The 19,294-nt window shown below is 37.2% G+C and overlaps 1 protein-coding gene across 1 annotated transcript; it reads right to left on the bottom strand.

Moving 5' to 3' along the window:
- Nucleotides 1-1,046: 1,046 nt before the first annotated feature.
- On the bottom strand, nt 1,047-19,193 carry dusp22a (dual specificity phosphatase 22a). Its single transcript, XM_085400879.1, has 7 exons — nt 18,869-19,193; nt 18,069-18,102; nt 17,354-17,436; nt 15,941-15,990; nt 13,022-13,096; nt 12,639-12,810; nt 1,047-2,605 (listed from the first exon to the last, which is right to left on the bottom strand). The coding sequence occupies exons 1-7, from the start codon at nt 18,887-18,889 to the stop codon at nt 2,408-2,410; spliced, it is 633 nt and encodes a 210-aa protein (XP_085257005.1). The 5' UTR covers nt 18,890-19,193; the 3' UTR covers nt 1,047-2,407.
- Nucleotides 19,194-19,294: the final 101 nt, after the last annotated feature.

The raw sequence follows: 19,294 nt of genomic DNA, 5'->3' as shown, positions 1-19,294 counted from the left end.
GATGTTACACCGTTACCGTTATTTAAAATGATCGTGATTATATGTGAAATATTAGGCTCAAAACGGGGAACCGCAGCGTATTATTAAAACAAAACATTAACTATTATTTTCCCAGTAAAAACATTTACTGTTATTCTCTGTCCATCATGAAATCCCTGTGACATCATTTAGGGACTAATGTGCCTGTTTATTACAGAAACTGACACTTACTGTCATATTTGAACTAAGATTTCAAACAGAAACATCAATCTGCTTCTCACTTTTATATGAACATAGGCTTATATGAATTTGTGTACACCAAAAATGTAGAATACAAAAAAATAAAGTAGTAAGCTAATTAAATACTCGATTCTTTATGCACATGTAGAGTGATTTAAATAATTTCATCATCTGATAAAAAACAAGACTTGGTAGATGTAGTTGGGATTCAGTTATGGTAAAATGGTAAATGGCCTGTATTTGTTTACTAGTCCTAAGGACCCCAAAGCGCTTTACACATCCAGTCATCCACCCATTCACACACTGGTGATGGCAAGCTACATTGTTGCCACAGCCACCCTGGGGTGCACTGACAGTTCAATTCATTATACATGTCCTAAGAGAAGACTTCCAGTTAGCATTTTAATATTTTGCTGAACTGTAAGGTTCTGGAAATCCTGCCAACAGTTAACCTGTCTGGACATGCCTATGTGATTACAAAAATCCCCCCACCCCACTTGGTGTGTACAGGAATATTAAGTAAATACACACTTTCAATGATATACTGCTGTTTAGAGGAGGAAACTGGAAGCAACCCCACCGGCCCAGCAGGAATAATTTCCAAGGAAAGACTTACGCTTCACTTCTTGGAAGGCTGGCTTCATAACGTAATCCTTATTTTAGACTGATATTTGTTTCATTATGTCAAACAATGAAAACCTTAAGGAAAAAAATGAAATTAATTTCATTATTTTAACCATTGTAACGTTTTATCCTCAAATATACATCTCAAGCTAAATCTGCTTTTTATGCTTTACTATAAAGACAAAGACACACCGTTATCTTCATAGGGTGGATTTATTAACAATTCCATTATTTCTCCATCACTGCATTTCATTATAAAACACAACAAACAAAACACCATAAATACACAATTAGGACAACAAACATTATCCACAAAACTATAAACAGAAATTCTTTAAAAATCTGTTTTGACACAGTAAAAAGATAACATCAGAGCTTCGGTAAAATCAGGAAGACTTTAACATTTGGACTACAGACATCCTGAATATGTAGTTATACTTTAAATTCAAATTCCCAAATTTAACCTGCTGTTAATAAACTTAAAGGAACATTTTGCCTTGTTTTCAATATATTTTTAGGTGTCACTCATAGTGGTTTATTTGTAATGTCCACAGTGCGGTCTCCGTGTGTCAACCTACTTAAAAAGGTTTGGCTCTTCTTTAATCCTGTGTGCCTGGTGAGGGATAACTTAGTACCAGTCCTCTCAGCCCTGCAATGAATGCAAAGAAGAAATAATTGCTGGGAACTGATAACAGTTTTCTTTTTAGCCTCACAATATTCTGCTAGTTTATATAAAGACTTGTTTTGTTGTTTTGGTGTGGATTTCTGATACTAGATTTTGTAACAAATATTGGTACAAGTGGTGTGTACACAGCTTGGAATTTTCTCTACGATGAACCAAATGAAAGTGAAAGTGCTAACTATACTGAAAGAGCAGTATCCAACTATGTCAACATGAATACTGTAAATTACATAGGCAGTGATAAACTCATTGTTTTGTGATCTTTGTAGGTGGCTAGTACAATGCTTATGATGTATGTTGCAGCTATTTATAGGTAGGATGAATGTAACAACAAATTTCATGCTGTCAAACCTACAAACACAAAAAGCAGTGCTGATATGCAAACTTGTACGTATCAAATCAACCATCAGTTTGGTTTTAGATTTAACTGAGATTTAACAGACTAGATATTTATATAACTATAGGCAAAATGTTCATTTAAGATGCCGTTAGTTGATTATGGCATTAAGGCTGCTGAGCTGAACATTGCAGGAGTGCATGTGGAAACAAAGGTCATCACTCATCATGGCTAAGGTGCTGAGGTGTTTAGAGTAAGGCGTCTGTGAGCACCAATACCCCTGTTTTGGTTGTAAGGGACTGTGGCGGGTACTGGTAGTGGTTATAGGTCTGTAGCACAATTCTAAATCAACCTCCATCTCTTCTTAAAAAAACAGACGCGAATAAAGTAAAAAGTGCTCGATATTATCTTATGCTTTTAGAGTTGTATGAATACATATAGGTTAGATATGACTGAGGGTTGATTTGGAAATGAGTACAGAATAGTGGGTGCTGCCTATTTCCAGGCAGCAATGGGAACAAGTTTGGCATGACCAGACTTGTGTTTCAGCCGCTTCCTTCATCATCACCATCAGCATCAGCATTGGATCGCATGGATGGGTAGTCACTGACAGTTATCCAGCTGTGATCACCTCCCCTCTTCTGGCTCTGCTGTTGCTCTGTGTACTGGCTCAGCAGGGCACCCACCTGCTCCTGGTCATTGAATGGACTGGGACGGAAACTTGACCGTAACCATACTCTGTACTGAAGAAGAGAGGGGAAAGGAAAACAGTTAATTAAAATAACATTTTTTATGGTTAAGATCAAACTACATAATACAATTTTACATAACTCACTGCCATATATTTTATATACACGAAACAGGCAAATATTTCAAGCCTTATTTGTTTTATTTTTTTAATGACAATAATTCATAGCTTATAAAAATCAGAAATCCAGTATCTCAAATTAATAACATTTTTTCAAATTGAAAAAGAATTTACCATAAGAAATATCCAACTTCTGACAAGTACGTTCATTAATACACAATACTTTGAGCTCCTTTACCACTAAATACTGCATCAGTGGAGTGTGGCATCGAAGCAATTAGCTTGTGGCACTGCTGAGGTGTTACTGAACACTTCGGCAGTGCCGCAAGCACGGCTTTAGCCTGTCTTTATTTTTGGTTCAGGTGTTTCTTGTCTTCCTCATAGTTTATCTGTGGGGTTAAGGTCAGATGCAATAGAGAGTTGGCTGGCCAGTCAAGCATGGTAATGCCATGGTTACCAAACCATTTGGTAGCAGAGTCTTGATGCATGCTCAATCATCCATGATCATCTGGAGCATTCGTCACTTAGATGAGTGACAAAATGTTTCTCCCACTAAAAACACTACAACTAGATGAATAGAATCAACTTTCTGGCATTTGGCATGAGACACTGTGGGCAGGTGATGAGTTCTGCTGGAAAAGGAAACCAGCATCACCATAAAGCTTGTCAGCAGATGTGTGCATGGAGTACTCTAAAAATCTGGTAGACAGCTGCACTGACTTTGACTGGACTAAGCACAAAAAGCACCAAAAGAAAAAATGGCACCCCAAATCATCAGACTGTGGAAACGTCCCGCTGGACTTCCAACACCTTGGATTCAGTGCCTCTATGGTTTTTCTTCAGATTCTAGAACTTAAGTTCCCAAATAAACTTCTACTTTCACCTAAAAAGAGGATTTTGTCCCCCTGAGCAAAAGTCCAGTTCTTTTTCTCCTCAGCACATAAGTCTCCTTTGATACTGTCTCCGATTCAGGATATGACTGATATTATGAATGCGACAGTTGTAGCTCCTTTGCCAAAGACTGTGCTTTGTTGGCTCCTGATGCACTAACACCAGCCTCTGTCCACTCCTTGTGAAATTCACCCAATTTCTTGGCTCAACTTTACTCTCAAGGCTGTGGTCATCCCAGTTACTTTTCCTACCGCATTTTTCCCCCCTCAGTCAGCTTACCATTAATATGCTTTCATGTAACACTCTGGGAACAGCAAGTTTTTTTAAACCAATGATTTCCTGTGGCTTGCCCTCCTTGGGGAGGGCGTTGATGATCATCTGGACAACTGTCAACTCAGCAGTCTTTCCCATGATTGTGGTTGCATGTATTGAACTAGACTGAGACATGCACAATATTTACACTGACTGAATAGTAATCTTCAGATTTTCATGAGCTAAAATCCATATCAACACAATTAAAACAAAAAAATTGCAATGTTTCACCATGTAATGAATTCAGGACATAATTTTAAAATGTAAAGTGTACTAAGTTATTTGAAATTTAAAAAAAAACAACAAACTTTTACAATATTAGTTTTTTTTTTTAGATTTGCTAGTATAGTGACTTTTTATTATAACTGTATTCATACTGTAAGTTACAATAACAAATATACAACATAAATTGTCCTCCCTAAAATTCACAGATCTCCTTGAAACATAGTTGCCTCATACCACATCTACAGTGTCTTCAAACAGTACATTAGTCTGCTTAACATTGAGAAACAGGTGGATTATAAGCTATAAATACATATCCACCCAAGTTTCATTAGAGAACATGTCAAAAGAATAGTTTGAGTATTCATACCGAAAAGCTAAATTTACAGAAAGTAGCGCAATTAAAATGGTGACACACTTGTTTAGTTTTTTTCATGGAAAATGCAACTCTCTTGTTCCTCTTTTTCTAAACCTATATGCAATTTGTGCAGCTTTGTGATCATATATATATATATCTATATATTAGAGATGGCACGATACCACTTTTTTATGTCCGATACCGATACCGATATCATAAATTTGGATATCTGCCGATACCGATATGAATCCGATATAGTGTTTTTTAATCAACAAAACTGTTTTTTAAAATATCTTGCTGCATTTTGCAAGTCTGCAAGTTCATACTCAAGTTTAAAACAACAACTACACTAAAGCTATTCTGTTATACCTGTATACAAAAAAAATATTTCATAGTTCAGCAATACTGATCAATCTAATAAACTTAGACCTACACCATCCTCCCTATTCTGGTATTTTAAAGAGTACTTAGCGTAAATATTAAGCAACCTAACTAATAGGGTTCCAACTCCCAGCAACAACAAAAATAAATAAATAAAAAATAGGGAACCACCCCTCACGCTCCACCTCATGATGCTTAATCGACGTAATCAACCTTAATTTGATGCAGTGTGAAAAAAAATGCACAGAAATCAATTATTTTTCAAGAAATATTAAATAGATTCAACATCTTTCTTCAACAAAATTGCAGACTGCACAGATGGTACCTTCCCAAAGTAAAAAGTACTATAGCTTACTAGGGTATATATATTAGACTTAATAGTCACTATGTACAGTAATTGACTTCTATTCATTTTACATCAAATTAAAACTTTGGGTGTCAGATAATTATTTATTAAAAGCTAGACATTTTAAATGAGAATAAGAAAGAAAAGTATGTCTTTGTGCCCCCTTTTCCCAGTTAATGCCCTATCGGCCCCCCTGGCTAAACTTTGCTAGATCCGCCCCTGCACAGTTACCAGCCGTCAGCTAAGTAGAAAAAGATCCTGGTGTAGAAATTAATATTAAATAAATTCTAACAACAGCTTATCAAGCTTAAACGTGCTGCTGTTGTTCAGCCGCTGGTTTCCTCTTTCTGGCGCAAAGTGGACCAAAAACAAACGAGAGACAGACTCGCGACAGAAAAGCCGATCAGCTGATTTAAGCAGTTTCACGATTGAAGTAGCAGCCGGAGAGCGAGAGGCAGTCGCTTGTTAAGCTTAACGTGGGAATGCTTTACAAACATTCAGAGATGGACTTACACACTTGCTTTACTTCTCTCGGGGATAACTTTGTCGGAGATGAAATGCCAGGTTGCTAGCGAAGCTCCACATGCTATCCAGACCACCGACAGGTCCTGCATGCCACAGCTGCTCTATCACGTGATGCATACGTTCTGAGGTGAGTTACGGCGTGTTGCAAGTTTTGTGAGGTGCTTTCGTGATATTTAATGGATCGGATTACATTTTTTATTTTTCTCCGATATCCGATCCAGTAATTTAGGTCAGTATCGGACCGATACCGATACGTAATATCGGATCGGTCCATCTCTACTATATATAGATACATATCTATGTCACCAGAGATACAAGTGTATTTTGAACCTTCTATGAAGTATTTATATTATTTATATTTAAAGTATATTTTAATTTAATTTAAACTGTCTTATGTGTTTAAAAGGGAAGTGTGTGTGCATGTAAGTGAGAGCGCAAGAGAGAGTTGAATGAAAATTTGCTGCTCCAAATTGTTAAAAAAAAGTTTGTTTCCTGATCCAATAACACCGAAGTGAACTCCTTCAAATGATTGTAGTTAGGGGTGGGTGATATATAGACTATGTTCGATATATTGCAAGTTTTCCCATGTACGACGGTTAAAGTGGCTTTATCGTAACCATCAAGTATAAATTTCCATGGCAATATTGAACTGTCTGCATGTAATTCACTGTGAGGTTTATTTTTCCCCCACATGCTGCAAATGCATCATTAATCAGCCCCTCCCAACCGAAAAATGTTCTACCTGGTACACATGCGGTGAGCATGTGTGTTTATATACTACCAGGTAGCGAGAAATATGGCAACAGTGGGAATTTCAGAGGAGCGAGAGGATGAGACTCACTGTCATTTGTATTTCACAAGGAGGACATCAAACAAAATGCGGTAATTTGCAAAACGTGCTGTAAAACTATTGCCGCAAAAGGTAGCAGTACCCCAAATTTTTCCCACCAGCTGAAAAGTCATTCATTGCAAAATGAACAATGTTTTAAAACTCTGCATGTCAATGTCTCCCTACACACCAAAGAAAATGTTAAATAAACCAGCTGCGATATCTGTGAATGTTCTTGGTCTAGGGTTGACCACAGAAAGAGTCTTACTGTGACAGTACTATCATATGTGAAAAACCTCTGTGCAACTGATGGTTAAAAAATGGTTAAAATAAAACATTTCGATTCATTCAGATGTTTTTTGTATTCAAAGTTGGAAAAAAATATTGAATGGTTGATTTGAATGAGTATACCAGTGCAATTTCAGGCACTACATGCTTGAAAATAACACTTGTTTTTGGAGGTTATTTAAACATATCGTGATATATATATATATTGTGTATCGTGATACAGCTTTAAAAAAAAAAAAAACAATATTAGATTTTCCTCACATTGCCCAGGTCGAACTGTAGTACAGTTTATTGACTTTTCAGAGCTAGATATAAACACTAGAAGTCGCTAGAAGGGGTGGTTATCAATAAGTGTATTATATGCAGCAGCATTACTTTGCAGTAAACATTTAAACGTTTGTTTAATAAAAGGTCAAAAAGGGAGGAGCTGTAATGATGTCCAGGAATTCTTCAATTATTTTGTGCAATACCTTACTCTTTAATGAAGTGAAAGTCTCCATCTTCCTAAAATTAGTACTGTCACACTCACCCTAAAAACCAAACAGAGCACAACTGACTCATAATATTAACAGAACTGTAAAAATTAATAACAATTCAAAGCAAAGATTTAAGATAAGCCATCAATAAACTCAGTCATATCCGAATCCTGTACAACACCTGCTCTTATCTGTCATTATACCATCTTGATAAAGAACATGAATCATGTCAGAAGTGTTTCACGTGGTACACAAACTGAAAGTAGAAACTCATAAAATCGGTAGAAGCTCACCCAGTGATGAATTTGTTCAAGTCATAACATTAGTAAATTCTGACAAGGCTCCAGTTTATTGCCCAACTTCACAATGAAGGCAACATGAAAGATCTGCACCTTTTTAAATTCATCATGCTACTCATAAGCAGATAGATCTGTGGTCATCACTGCCACCACTCACCAGTGCACCTGCACACCCACACAAACACGCTTTCCAATTGTCAGATTGTTCTTTTTGTAAATGACAACTCAGTGATCCAGTTACAAGCGAGCATTTGGCTGGGTTACAATATTATGATATGTAGCAAATTTATAGATAAATTTAAGGCTTTTTAGAGAAATTGAAATTTAAAAAGCCTGGAGCTGTTTTGCTTCATTCAGTTTCAGGAACTTGTTTTTCTAACCTTTGTTGAACTTTTACAGAATGTCTACAGACTACAAAGCTTTAGTCACTATGTATATTACGCTGTATCTCACATGCACTGCAACCATGACCACTGATACACAATGTTGCTAGAGCTGTATTGAAGACATTGCTGAATTCAGATTCTTCACTTTCTATCTGAGACACATGTGGGAAAATCACAAATACACAAAACCTATTTCCCTTTAAATCCTCGAAGTCAATGCAAAGTCTACAAATAATGACCATTTTTTTTTCCAGTCATGTTATTTTGCAAGATGCTGACAGTAATGGTTAAACACGTGATGAGCAGTACCGAGCTAATGCAATCCCAGCAAACCCCCTACAGTTCCCCTTCTGTGTGCAACGACTACTTAAGTGCCAATGGAATGGAATCACAGTTAGAGCTATCGCTAAATAAATTAGATAAAATTATGCAAAATGTTTAAGCCAGTGTTTGAAATATTATTTCAAACACTGGCTTAAACATTTTATCTATCTATCTATCATATATATATATATATATATATATATATATATATATATATATATATATATATTTAATTATTATTATTAAAACACTTTACAGTAACATTACCAATAAATTAAAAATGTATGGTTAATTAAACAAATTAGTTTTTACTATTAAACTAATGGTAGAAAGTTTGGGAACAACTGAAGTAATCTAAACTTATCTGGTTAATAACTGTTGTTTGAAACATGTTTTGGATAGTTATAATGTAAACATGCAACTGATACTTAGAATACTTGTTTTAAAGAGTATACTGGCAGGTAGGGTGGCAGTGGTTTAAAATCACAAAACTGTGAACCTGGAGACCACAGTTTGTGTCCTGTTTCATGAACTGTTTAATTTCATTTTCACTTTTGTTTACTTAGGCTTTGTCTTGCTTTTGGTTAGGCGTAGGCACCAAGATAAGTCAGGTTTACAAAAAGGTGAGCTTTTCTGTTAAATTCAAGTTAGGAGAAGGACCACTCTTAATGTTGCCAACAAGCGTCCACCACATGGCTGAAGCTAAAGGAAACCATGGATATATTTGAGATTTTCTTTAAATACACAACCATACTTACCTGGAAATATTTTCTAGAATAAACCATACAATAGGAAGTTAAAATTCACATTTAAAGGGGACCTATTATGGTACTTTGCATTGCCATGTTTTTATTTCTGGACTATGTGGACTTTATCTGATTCATAGTTTAGTTCTTCTAAACTTTGGTGCAGTTTCTTAATTCCCACTGTATTTGGACAGTTGACTCAAAGGCTGGCGAAACAAGCCATCCTTAAGCTGCGAAAACAGAAAAAACCCATCTGAGAAATTGCTACAATATTAGTAGTGGCCAAATCTACAGTTTGGTAAATCCTGAAAAAGAAAGAAAGCACTAGTGAACTCAGACATCCACAGAAGACAACAGTAGTGGATGATCGCAGAATCATTTTCATGGTGAAGAGCAAACCAAGTGAACAACACTCTCCAGGAGGTAGGCGATATTCAAGTCCACCATAAAAAATTTAAAAAAAAAGACTGCATGAAATTAAATACAGAGGGTTCACAGCAAGGTGCTAGCCACTCATAAGCCTCAAGAATAGAAAGGCTAGATTGAGAAAAAAAAAAAAAACATCTAAAAAAGCCAGCGCAGTTCTGAAAAAACATTCTTTGGACACATGAAACCAAGATCAACCTCTACTGGAATGATGGCAAGAAAAAACAGGTATAGAGTACATTATAAGAACAGCTCATGATCCAAAGTATACCACATCATCTGTAAAACATGGCGGAAGCAGTATGATGGCTTGGGCATGCATAACTGCCAGTGGCACTGGGACACTACTGTTTACTGATGATGTCTGTGAAGGTTCTCAGTCATCCAGGTCATTGTAATCTAAGGAGCTTGGAAAGAAAAGCGTCTGGACTTGTTGCTTGAAGATGTTTCACCTCTCATCTGAGAAGCTTCTTCAGTTCTAGGGTCAAAATGTGGAGAGTTCCAGATTTAAGCCCTGCGGGAGTGTCCCCCCAAGAGGGACCTCTACCTAATCACACGAGCCAAGGTGTGAAAATGAGTGTAGGTCACAATCAGCCAAGGTTTCGGGTGAGCTCACTGTGAAACCTAGCCCCACCCTATCATGTGATTTCCTGAGGTCAAATGGCCCAGGATGTGAGTGGGCATTAAGGTGTCTTATTGATGATGTGACACAGTACAGAAGCAGCTGAATTAATTTTTGGGGTGTTCAGAGACGTACTGTCTGCTCAAATCCAGCTAAATGCAGCCAAATTGATTGGGCGGCATTTCATAATACAATGACAAAGGACAATGACGCAAAACATACAGCCAAAGCAACCCAGTGGAATATTTTTGAATGGCCAAGTCAGTCACCTGATCTTAAGCACAATAAACATGCATTTCACTTGTTGTAGACTAAACTTTAGACAGAAAGGCCCACAAACAAACAGCAACTGAAAGAAGCTGCAGTAAAGGCCTGGCAGAGCTTTAAAAAGGAAGAAACCCAGCATCTGATGATGTCCATGAGTTCAAGACTTCAGGCTATCATTGCCAGTAAAGGGTTTTCAACCAAGTATTTGAAATGAACATTTCAATTTTAGTTTTTCAATTTCTCCAATTACTTTTGAGCCCTTGAAATGAAGGGAGTGTGTTAAAAATTCTTTAGTTCCCCTTTTTTTTTGTTGTTGTTCAAACCACCAAATTAAAGCTGAAAGTTTGCACTTCAACTGCATCTGAGTTGTTTTATTTAAAATTTATAGTGGTAAGTCCTTTAGTTGGTTACGAGAGGTGTAGAAGTGTGTCATGGGAGTTAGGTCCTGGATCAATAGGAAGTGCAACAAGTTGTCCATAGAATCTACGAAACAAAGGCTCACAGCTCTGGACAGAGGCCATGGGAATAAATGGCCTTTTCTCCCAAAACCTATCCAGGGTACACTCTCAGCTGCAAGTACAATAGTATGAGGGCAAATCCATGCAGAGCTTAAAAGGAGCAATAGTGAAAGAACATCTTGGAGAGAAAGGTGTCACACAACACCAGCCTAAGAGCAGACCAAAGCAACCTTTCAGAAGAAAAAACATTCAATAACAAGTCTCCAGAATTAAGACCTGAATAGGACCAGGACCTGACATCCAAACGTACTGGGTAAAGAAGCTAACTGCACTTCACAAAAGCCTGGCAAAAAACAAATAAGTGGGATGCTAACAGCAGGTGTTCATCCAGGTGTTCAGACTGGCTAAAGCGCCATCTACTGGTTGATAGAGCAAAACATCAAGACTCTAAGAACAGTAGTCTAACCTGAGTATGGCTTGGAATGATGAGAAGAAAGTCTAAAACTCAGTAATCTACACATTGGAAGTACCTCCATGAGGTAAAAAAAAAAAAAAAGATGATCAGAAGCCAGCTCAATAGAGGGAATAAGATCTAAGATATTATAATACACATGCTTTATTGGTCATCAGCTACCCATCTGGAAGAATAAGCTGGCCACAGAAGGACATGGATGCCACTCATGATCGATGTGCAACTTGCTAAGAAACATTTAACTAAATATTAGTCTGGGTGTATGTATATATTTGAGCATGGATTTTTACTTTCGATCCTGTATGAATTAGACAAAATCTAAAATAACTTCAAACTTGTGCACCCACTTCTTGTTTTTTTAAAGTTACTGAAGATGTATGCTGCATAATGATTCCACCCAATGAAAACCCAAAATTACAATGACATTCATGCCCATGATGAGTGGATGTAAACTTGACGACAACCTTATGCATATATGTATTTATATATAAGAAAAAAGCAAGGTAATATCTGAAAGTGCATGAATCAAAACTAAAAACATTACAGGAATGTTTTTTTAAATGTGTGATCACAAATTAGGCATTCTAAAAGTTAAAACAGCTATGCAAACCTGTGAAGCTGCTGGTGGCAAAAACAAAACAAAACACAAGCTATTTTTTAGAAAGGTGAGAAATGCAGAGATGATCCTCCTTGATGTGCAGCAGAGGAGCATTAGAAACCCTTGCTATGAGTTCTGAACCTAAGAGTTAGTACTAAGATGTGTTAGTGATTGAATGCAATATTAAGAACTTATGTACTATTTTAAAGACTGGATTACTGATTGACTAAATGAGTAATTGGCTTGCGTATACAAAAGACCATTATGCCATTGTGATATTAAAATATTTGAGGGTTTGTAAACCATTGCATATAACAGAAGATGTGTGCTGGTTTAGTTTTCCAGTTGTAAATCTCAGATCTGTCATTTCAAACGAATACTTCTTGTCCTCAACAAGAATTACAAGCAATTTAAAAAAAAAGAAAAAAAAAAAGAATATAAATAGGTATGCAGCAGTTGAACAGATTAACAGTTGCTAGACTGACCACAGACTGCCTGTGCTGTGTAATGGTGTATGTGTCATATCCTGTGTGCATGTATGTGTGTGGGTCTGTATCACAAATAACAGAGCACAAGAGTTTCTACAGAATGCCAGTATACCACAAAGCTACTGCTGGAAAAAGCACTTTAAAATTTGACTTTAAGCAGAAACACTGAAGTAGTAAAAGGGAATTGGATGCATTCTGTAGGTAGTGTACAGTGTGTGTGCATTCATGTCTTCTCTGTTTCTTTGCATGTTTACCTCTGAGACTTGTGTAGTCTGGTACTCCTGCAGCTGCTGCTGGAAGCCATAGTTTGGCCCAACAAAGGAACGAACAGCTTTGACAGCAGACAGACACTCCTCCCAGCTATAGTGGGTGACAGTCATCAGGTAGGCCACCACCATGGTAGTGCTCCTTGATACACCTGCAAGGCTGCAAGAACACAAAGGACATTTGGCTTATTTGGTTCTTTTCATTAAGCAGCTGGATGTTTAATACCTTACTTCCTACGGTTAACTGGTAAAAAAATGGGACAGGCCACAAACCATCAGGACAAATGTCATGTTGACTGTGAAAGTACCTAAAAAAGACGGCTGACCTGTTCTGGTTTTGAGTAGGAAGCTGGCTGGATGTAAATACCTACCAGTGAACTAGACAAGATCCACCATTCAAGCGACATTCATGGATGAAGCTAATGCAATCTTTAAAATGCTGCAGTCTGGAAAGACATAAAAAAAGCACAGTAAAGTTTTCTGAGTCAATATAGTATTGCTCATCAAACAGAAAACAACAGTTCACTTTTACTAAGGTCATAGTAACATTTAAGGAGTGTAAAGCTAAAAATGGAATACACATTATAGGATATGAAAAAGGCCACCTTGAACTGAAACTGTGTTAAAGGCCCAAACATTGTGGTTCCATAAAGGTTGTTAAAACCATAATAATATACTAAGATTAGCTGTGGAAACTACAGATTACTCTCAGATTTAGAGATAAGTTCAGAAATGTGTGAGGTAGTTTCAACAGATTTATGTTATATCTCAGAAACAGGAGAACATACTGTGGTGTGTTTTTTTTCCCTTTAGCTACTCCAAGCTGTCATGTGAGAAAGAGGTTGGGTATGCTCAAACAGAGAGTCTGTGGTCGACCAGAGCACAGACAGTAGGGACAGACAAGGGAAGTAAATGCCGTCATTTTGTCTTAACTGCAAAATTTGGTCTTTTTCCAGCGCTGGGTTACTCAGTGCGAACAGAGGCATCGTTTTAGGTTTACACCAAAAATACAGCAAATGCCATTTCATGGGTAAATTTAGAAAATAAATCACCGCTAATTGTAAGATTGCAAAAAATCCACACAAAACATCTTCCAATATAAAGCAGCATAATGCAATGCTATTGCTCCTTAAATATCCTCCTTATACACTGTCAGGAAACACTGCTGGTGTTTTGCATAATCAAGAATTGCATGGCTGATAGCGCTGGTCTCCTGAGGAGCAGATGCTGGTTACTCAATAGCAGACAGGGTAACAGACTGGGGCTAAAATAGACTGTCACTTTACTTTTTTCCTCCTTCCTGAGATCCAAACTCTTCTTTAAAAGATGTCTCCTCAGCACTTTGTTCTGTCATCCTAGCACAGAAGTTTCCGGCAGTCTTGTTTAATATGCAGAAAACTAAGTTGTGACAAACATTTACGGTTAAGTAGAACTGAATAGGAGAACACTGGAATAAAAATAGTCCTCTAGCAACAAAAAGCTGTTAGATTACTGTATGTTTAATATGCAAAATGAGCTTCTGTATTTCTATGGTGGTTTTTAAAAATATTATTATATTAATATGCCTAAAACAACAACAACAACAAAAAATCATTTTTAAAAAAAGAGCTTCCTTAGTTATGACCAAAGCACATCACGTTGATGCAAATGCAAAAGTTTACACCTTCATGCTCTACGCACACTAACAGACTTTCTCAGAGAAGGTTCAAAAAAAAGGGGAACCCCTGGCTCTCTACAAATATCTACATACATTGTTAGCAACTATATAAATAACATTTAATGCCATTTCAATTAAGCACTTGCTGTCTTGGGTGTGAATTCCTCATAGCATTTACTGTCTTCAGTGTGAATTTCACAAAACACTGACATCACAAAATGCATAGAAGCTTAAATAGGTTTAATCTGCTTGCTAGTTGCTAGATACATTTATTTTGTTATGCTCCTCGTTGTCTGCTGCACAAATAACAATTAAAAAAAAGGGCTGTTTCTGCAGTCTGACCACAGTTTTGCTGTATTAGTATTATTTCAGTGATTTAGGACATAGGTCTAAGATTTGCTGTCACTTTAGTTTTTTTTTGTATAGTATGTGATGATTCCTAGCGAGGAAGTATCTAAGCACATCAACCTTAATCCTTTTCTGCTGAACTGAAGCAATCATAGAGGTTAAGGTTTTTCAGAAAGCTTTAAACTTTTACAAAATGTGAGACAGTTTCTGCTGTGTACCATCACCATGTAACAGAGGCCATCACATGTAATGACAGGGGCCCCTAGATCATGGCATGCATGGTGGGACGGCAGTTGGCCTCACCCTCGCATCACTCAGACCAGTGATTGTGACAGAGGGGGTTTATTAAAGCCCTGGGTGGTCGATGCAAACAGCCAGATGTCACACTTAGGTTTCCTTCCTCTGCTGCCTGAGGGAAGGACGCTTGATTGCGACAGTGGAGGTCAGACATCTCCAGCCCAACAATCATCAACTTCCAACCAGCCACTAAACCTCAGTTCTCACTAAGTTACATTTGACTCAGTACTACTTTTTTACAAACTAAAGCAAATAAAGTTCCCCTTCAAATCAAGGAGAGGTTGAGTAACTGTGGAGCTCAAAGTAACGCTGAGATTTTTTGACCCAACAAGGTAAAGTCTTTGACATAATATACTGGAGATTTATCAAATTCCTACTAATGTCCCACTTGTACCTATGCATGAACCCTGACTAACCACGTAGGGCACTAGTGCAGACATAACAACGTAATTCCTCTCCAACGCCAATAAAGACCTTAAAGTAAGCCATCAACCAGGGTCATATGACACTAAAGTTTAATGCTTAAACTCCAACTGAATAATGGCTCTTTACTGTCCCCTCAGTTCATGCTGCAAACTTAAAGCAACAAGGGATGTGTGAGGTCAAAGACTGCTATGACTAATGTGTCGTGTTAGCGCCAGCTCCCAGAGAAGCAACAAGTCAGACTCTGGATGAACAGTGACACATTAAACATACTTACTCATCTGTTATTTTTTCACTTAACCTTTCTCTCACAAGCACGTGAAAAATAAAAGCCCTCTTTTGCTCAGTCTTTAGGAACAGAATGAAATGAAGTGAATATTAAATAACTTTAATCTATCATTAGATGGCTGTAACTCCTATGTATGACTACTGTTTGAGTTACTGCTCTTCTCCTCTCCTATAAATAGTCTACTGCATACATTTTGAAATTTGCAAAGGAACCAAGACTAGAGGGTGAAAAAGAATCCACCAATGTTTTTAAACCTTCATGTACGTGTTTACTCACAGGTTCTGGCTGGAAGCATCAGCTGCATGAATGCAAAGGTATGTCATGTCCTGCAAAACATTAGTGAAAAATGTTAGGAGACAGGCAACTAAATATTGGACAAGTTGTGTAATACTAATAAAAAGACACTCAAGTGAATTAGTGACATGATGTAGTAGCATCTCAAAAACACAGTGTCTTCAAAAGAAATTCAGCGCTCTGTGTAAGACTAAGAATACTTTCCCAGATTACAATTTTAAGTATTTGAGATTTCATCACACATGGTGTATAATATTATTTAAAGAATGACATTATTATAGATTAAAAAGAAATTACTGGATGCAAAAACAAGCTTAAAACCAGTTAAAGCCACAGTTGGCATGGAGCCCCAACAAGTTTGTTGTACATGTACAATGACAGCAAAGAGCTATTGCAATCTACTCTATTCTATGAAGAGGAGACGAGAGGGACTGTTTATTATCACAGCACGTTTCAAACCCCAATGACCTTTGATGTCATAGGCAACATAGTAATGCTGAACAATATAAATTGTGTATTAACATAAGCTGCCAAAGCTTTCTGCATTTAAAATAAGCATGTCTTGAGTAGTACAAGCGTCTCTGTGATCAACTGACTTTGATATTTTTGTGGCAGATTACAAAAAAATCTGTCATAACAATACAACAAAGGAGGCTCCAAACTGACAGAAGCTAAATTTATACGTAAAAAGAAATTATAGTAATTGGTGTCCTTAGTTTCTAAACGTTTACAGGTTTGTATTAAAATAGGAAGCGGCACGCACGGTAGTAAACACGTCCCTTTTCTGGAAGATATTGCTGGAATCAATTTCAAAATAAGCATACATATATTTTTTATATTTCTTCTGTTTTATTTGTACAATTTTCAGTTAATATATATATGAGGCATGGGGTTTTTTTGAATTTTGTTTTTGTTTAGAAAACATTGTAACCTTTTGTCAGTCTGGTTGTAGATCAATATCTAATGTGTTCCCCTGGTCTTGGTCAGTGTCCAACACTCAAAACAATGCATTTACAGTAAGCAGTGTGTGAAACCAGAGACAATGTGAAACTTACAGAGATATACTACGGTGGTGAATATCGGTGTTCTAAATCATATTTCTCACACTTAACCTTTTTCTTTACCAGAGTAAAAAAAAGTTCAGTTTTACACAAAATAAGATTCTGTCTTTTAATACACATGAACCTCATAATTTATCTGTCAATCTCAGTCTCAAGACTTCAAAGCAATCCAACCATAACTCATCACCACCCCCAGATGGCTGAAAGCACAAATTACATCATTAACATTGCACGCATGACCTTAAAAAAAAAACACCAGGTAAGATTTTCCACAGAAAGTAGCAATTTTTAATCATAATACATCCAGAAATACTAACCATGATTTCCCACTAACCTCAAACACCGGTTTTGCATTGTTGTACACAGACAGGATGTGTGTGATGCCATTCTTAGATAAACTTTCTCTGTTTTCTGAATCTGTGACAAGGAGAGAGGGAAACATATCTCAACAGGTCCTTTGGTATGAATCTTACACAAACAATCATGACTTTGACCCGTTACAAGCAGCTACAGAAGCAGGTCTGTGAGTAGTTTGTTATCCTGCAACATTACTTAGTACAGATGGGCAAGTGGTCACTTGTCCCTGTCATTTTAGCTATATTTAGCCATTATACTCTTACCGTCATCAAGGCAGCTAAAGTTAGAATGTTCCAAATGCCATATTAACTTGAGGAGGTTGCATCGGACTAGAGTGAAACACAAGGCTCTGGATTGTTATTTTAGTTTTTATGCCACACATTGTAGCAGTTTAATTTTCTTGTGGGCGAGACTTTACAATATTACATTATTTTACTCTTTAAGCTACGAATATATGTGCTTAAAAGGGAGGGCTTATGTTAAAAATCCGCTTTCACTTTTTCATATAGAAGATTAAGTTATGTTGAGTTAAAATTCCCCTAATTAAACATTATTTGAGAATTAATGATAATATGTAAAGTGTGCTCAGAGCAAAATATTGTACTCTAATGCTACACCGAACACCTGGCCCAACTGGGCTTTCTATACTGTATGTAATTAAAGCAATAAATCTACATACATGTTTGTCTTACCTCTTATATTCCCAAGGTAGAGTCCATCAACAACCTGTGAAGGAGCAGTCACAGACATGTTGCACTTAGATGTTCATTACAATTCAGCTTCAAGAACCTCGCATGAAAAGAACAAATGTTCTGATTCGAGCCAGATTGGATTTAAAGCTTAAGGCTAAAGATCCTAGTGGAGCTACGAGCAAAGGAAACGTTCCTTATGGCCATACAAGGCTTGAAGCAATGATGCATGGTTATCTGAATGATGTGATGGGTGGCAAACGGCCACTGAGTGTTACTGTACAGCTTTGGTACTATACCTATGGAACAATAGCTGTATGAAGGTAATGAAGTGCTGGATTGATTCTAATGAAATATCTCACTACAGTACCTGAACATTGTTGTGGCAGCTCAAAATAGATGCGGATGACAATTTCATTTTTAGGAAGAAATCGATATAAACAATCTTACTTTTTAATAAAAACAACATGAGTTAGCTTTTTCTTTTAGGAGGACCCTTTTAACTGTCAATTAACAATGACAGTGCAATATCACAGCATCAAAACATGACATGCAGACACAGACACTTAACTTAAGGTTGGCATACAACAGTATTGTAGGTTAGAGTCTAGCACAAGAGCCCTGGCTTGGATCCAAATTTTGTCTTTTTTGGGGTTTTTTTTGACAGGGCAGAGCGTGTCACGTGATTGATTAGCGACCAGTGATTGGCGCCTGCGTTCACCAGCATCGCTTTGGACTTTTAACCATCAAAAACACCCCCAAACAGCGTAATGACATGACATAAACAACAACAGCAAACCTACCTTATTCATTCCGTTGCCCATGGTATCCCTGGAACAGTCTGCGGTTAGCTAAAAGACTTTAATGCGTTAAAGAGCTAGGATATGGACTTTGAATCCAAAATGCGAGGTTAGCCTGTGTGACTGGACTCTTTAAGCGGTTAAATAACCTTCGCTTCAGACGCTACTTTTGCATATTTAACAGCATTATTAGATTAAACTGCTTTAAAACCCACTTGTATTTGTGTTAGCTTTGACCTCGTTTCAGCCCCAACAACAGTTCCATCATGCTGTGTCGTCTTCCGGATTGTTTTGACGTGAAGTGGGTGCATCTGCGGGTTCATCCGGCGTGTGACATCACAGCAGGCGACACAACAACTGTGCTTTCTCAGCTTACACCTTCAGGGGGAAGCTAGAGATAAAGTCACAATCAGACCTAGTATACAGTAT

This window comes from Rhamphochromis longiceps, linkage group LG1 (assembly GCF_057381845.1).
Source record: "Rhamphochromis longiceps isolate RC_006_pf linkage group LG1, R_longiceps_female_GT1.1, whole genome shotgun sequence".
NCBI classification, from domain to species: Eukaryota; Metazoa; Chordata; class Actinopteri; order Cichliformes; family Cichlidae; genus Rhamphochromis; species Rhamphochromis longiceps.
The sequence above is the reverse complement of the archived record's forward strand: the minus strand, read 5'-3'. Positions and strand labels throughout refer to the sequence as shown.

What these genes read in the sequence shown, in the direction of transcription:
- dusp22a (XM_085400879.1), bottom strand. Translation starts at nt 18,889, where the DNA reads ATGGGCAACGGAATGAATAAG. An exon ending in TGGGCAACGGAATGAATAAG is followed by an intron (nt 18,103 to 18,868) that starts GTAGGTTTGCTG and finishes GCTCCTTCACAG; the next exon opens with GTTGTTGATGGACTCTACCT. An exon ending in GATGCTTCCAGCCAGAACCT is followed by an intron (nt 13,097 to 15,940) that starts GTGAGTAAACAC and finishes ATGTCTTTCCAG; the next exon opens with ACTGCAGCATTTTAAAGATT.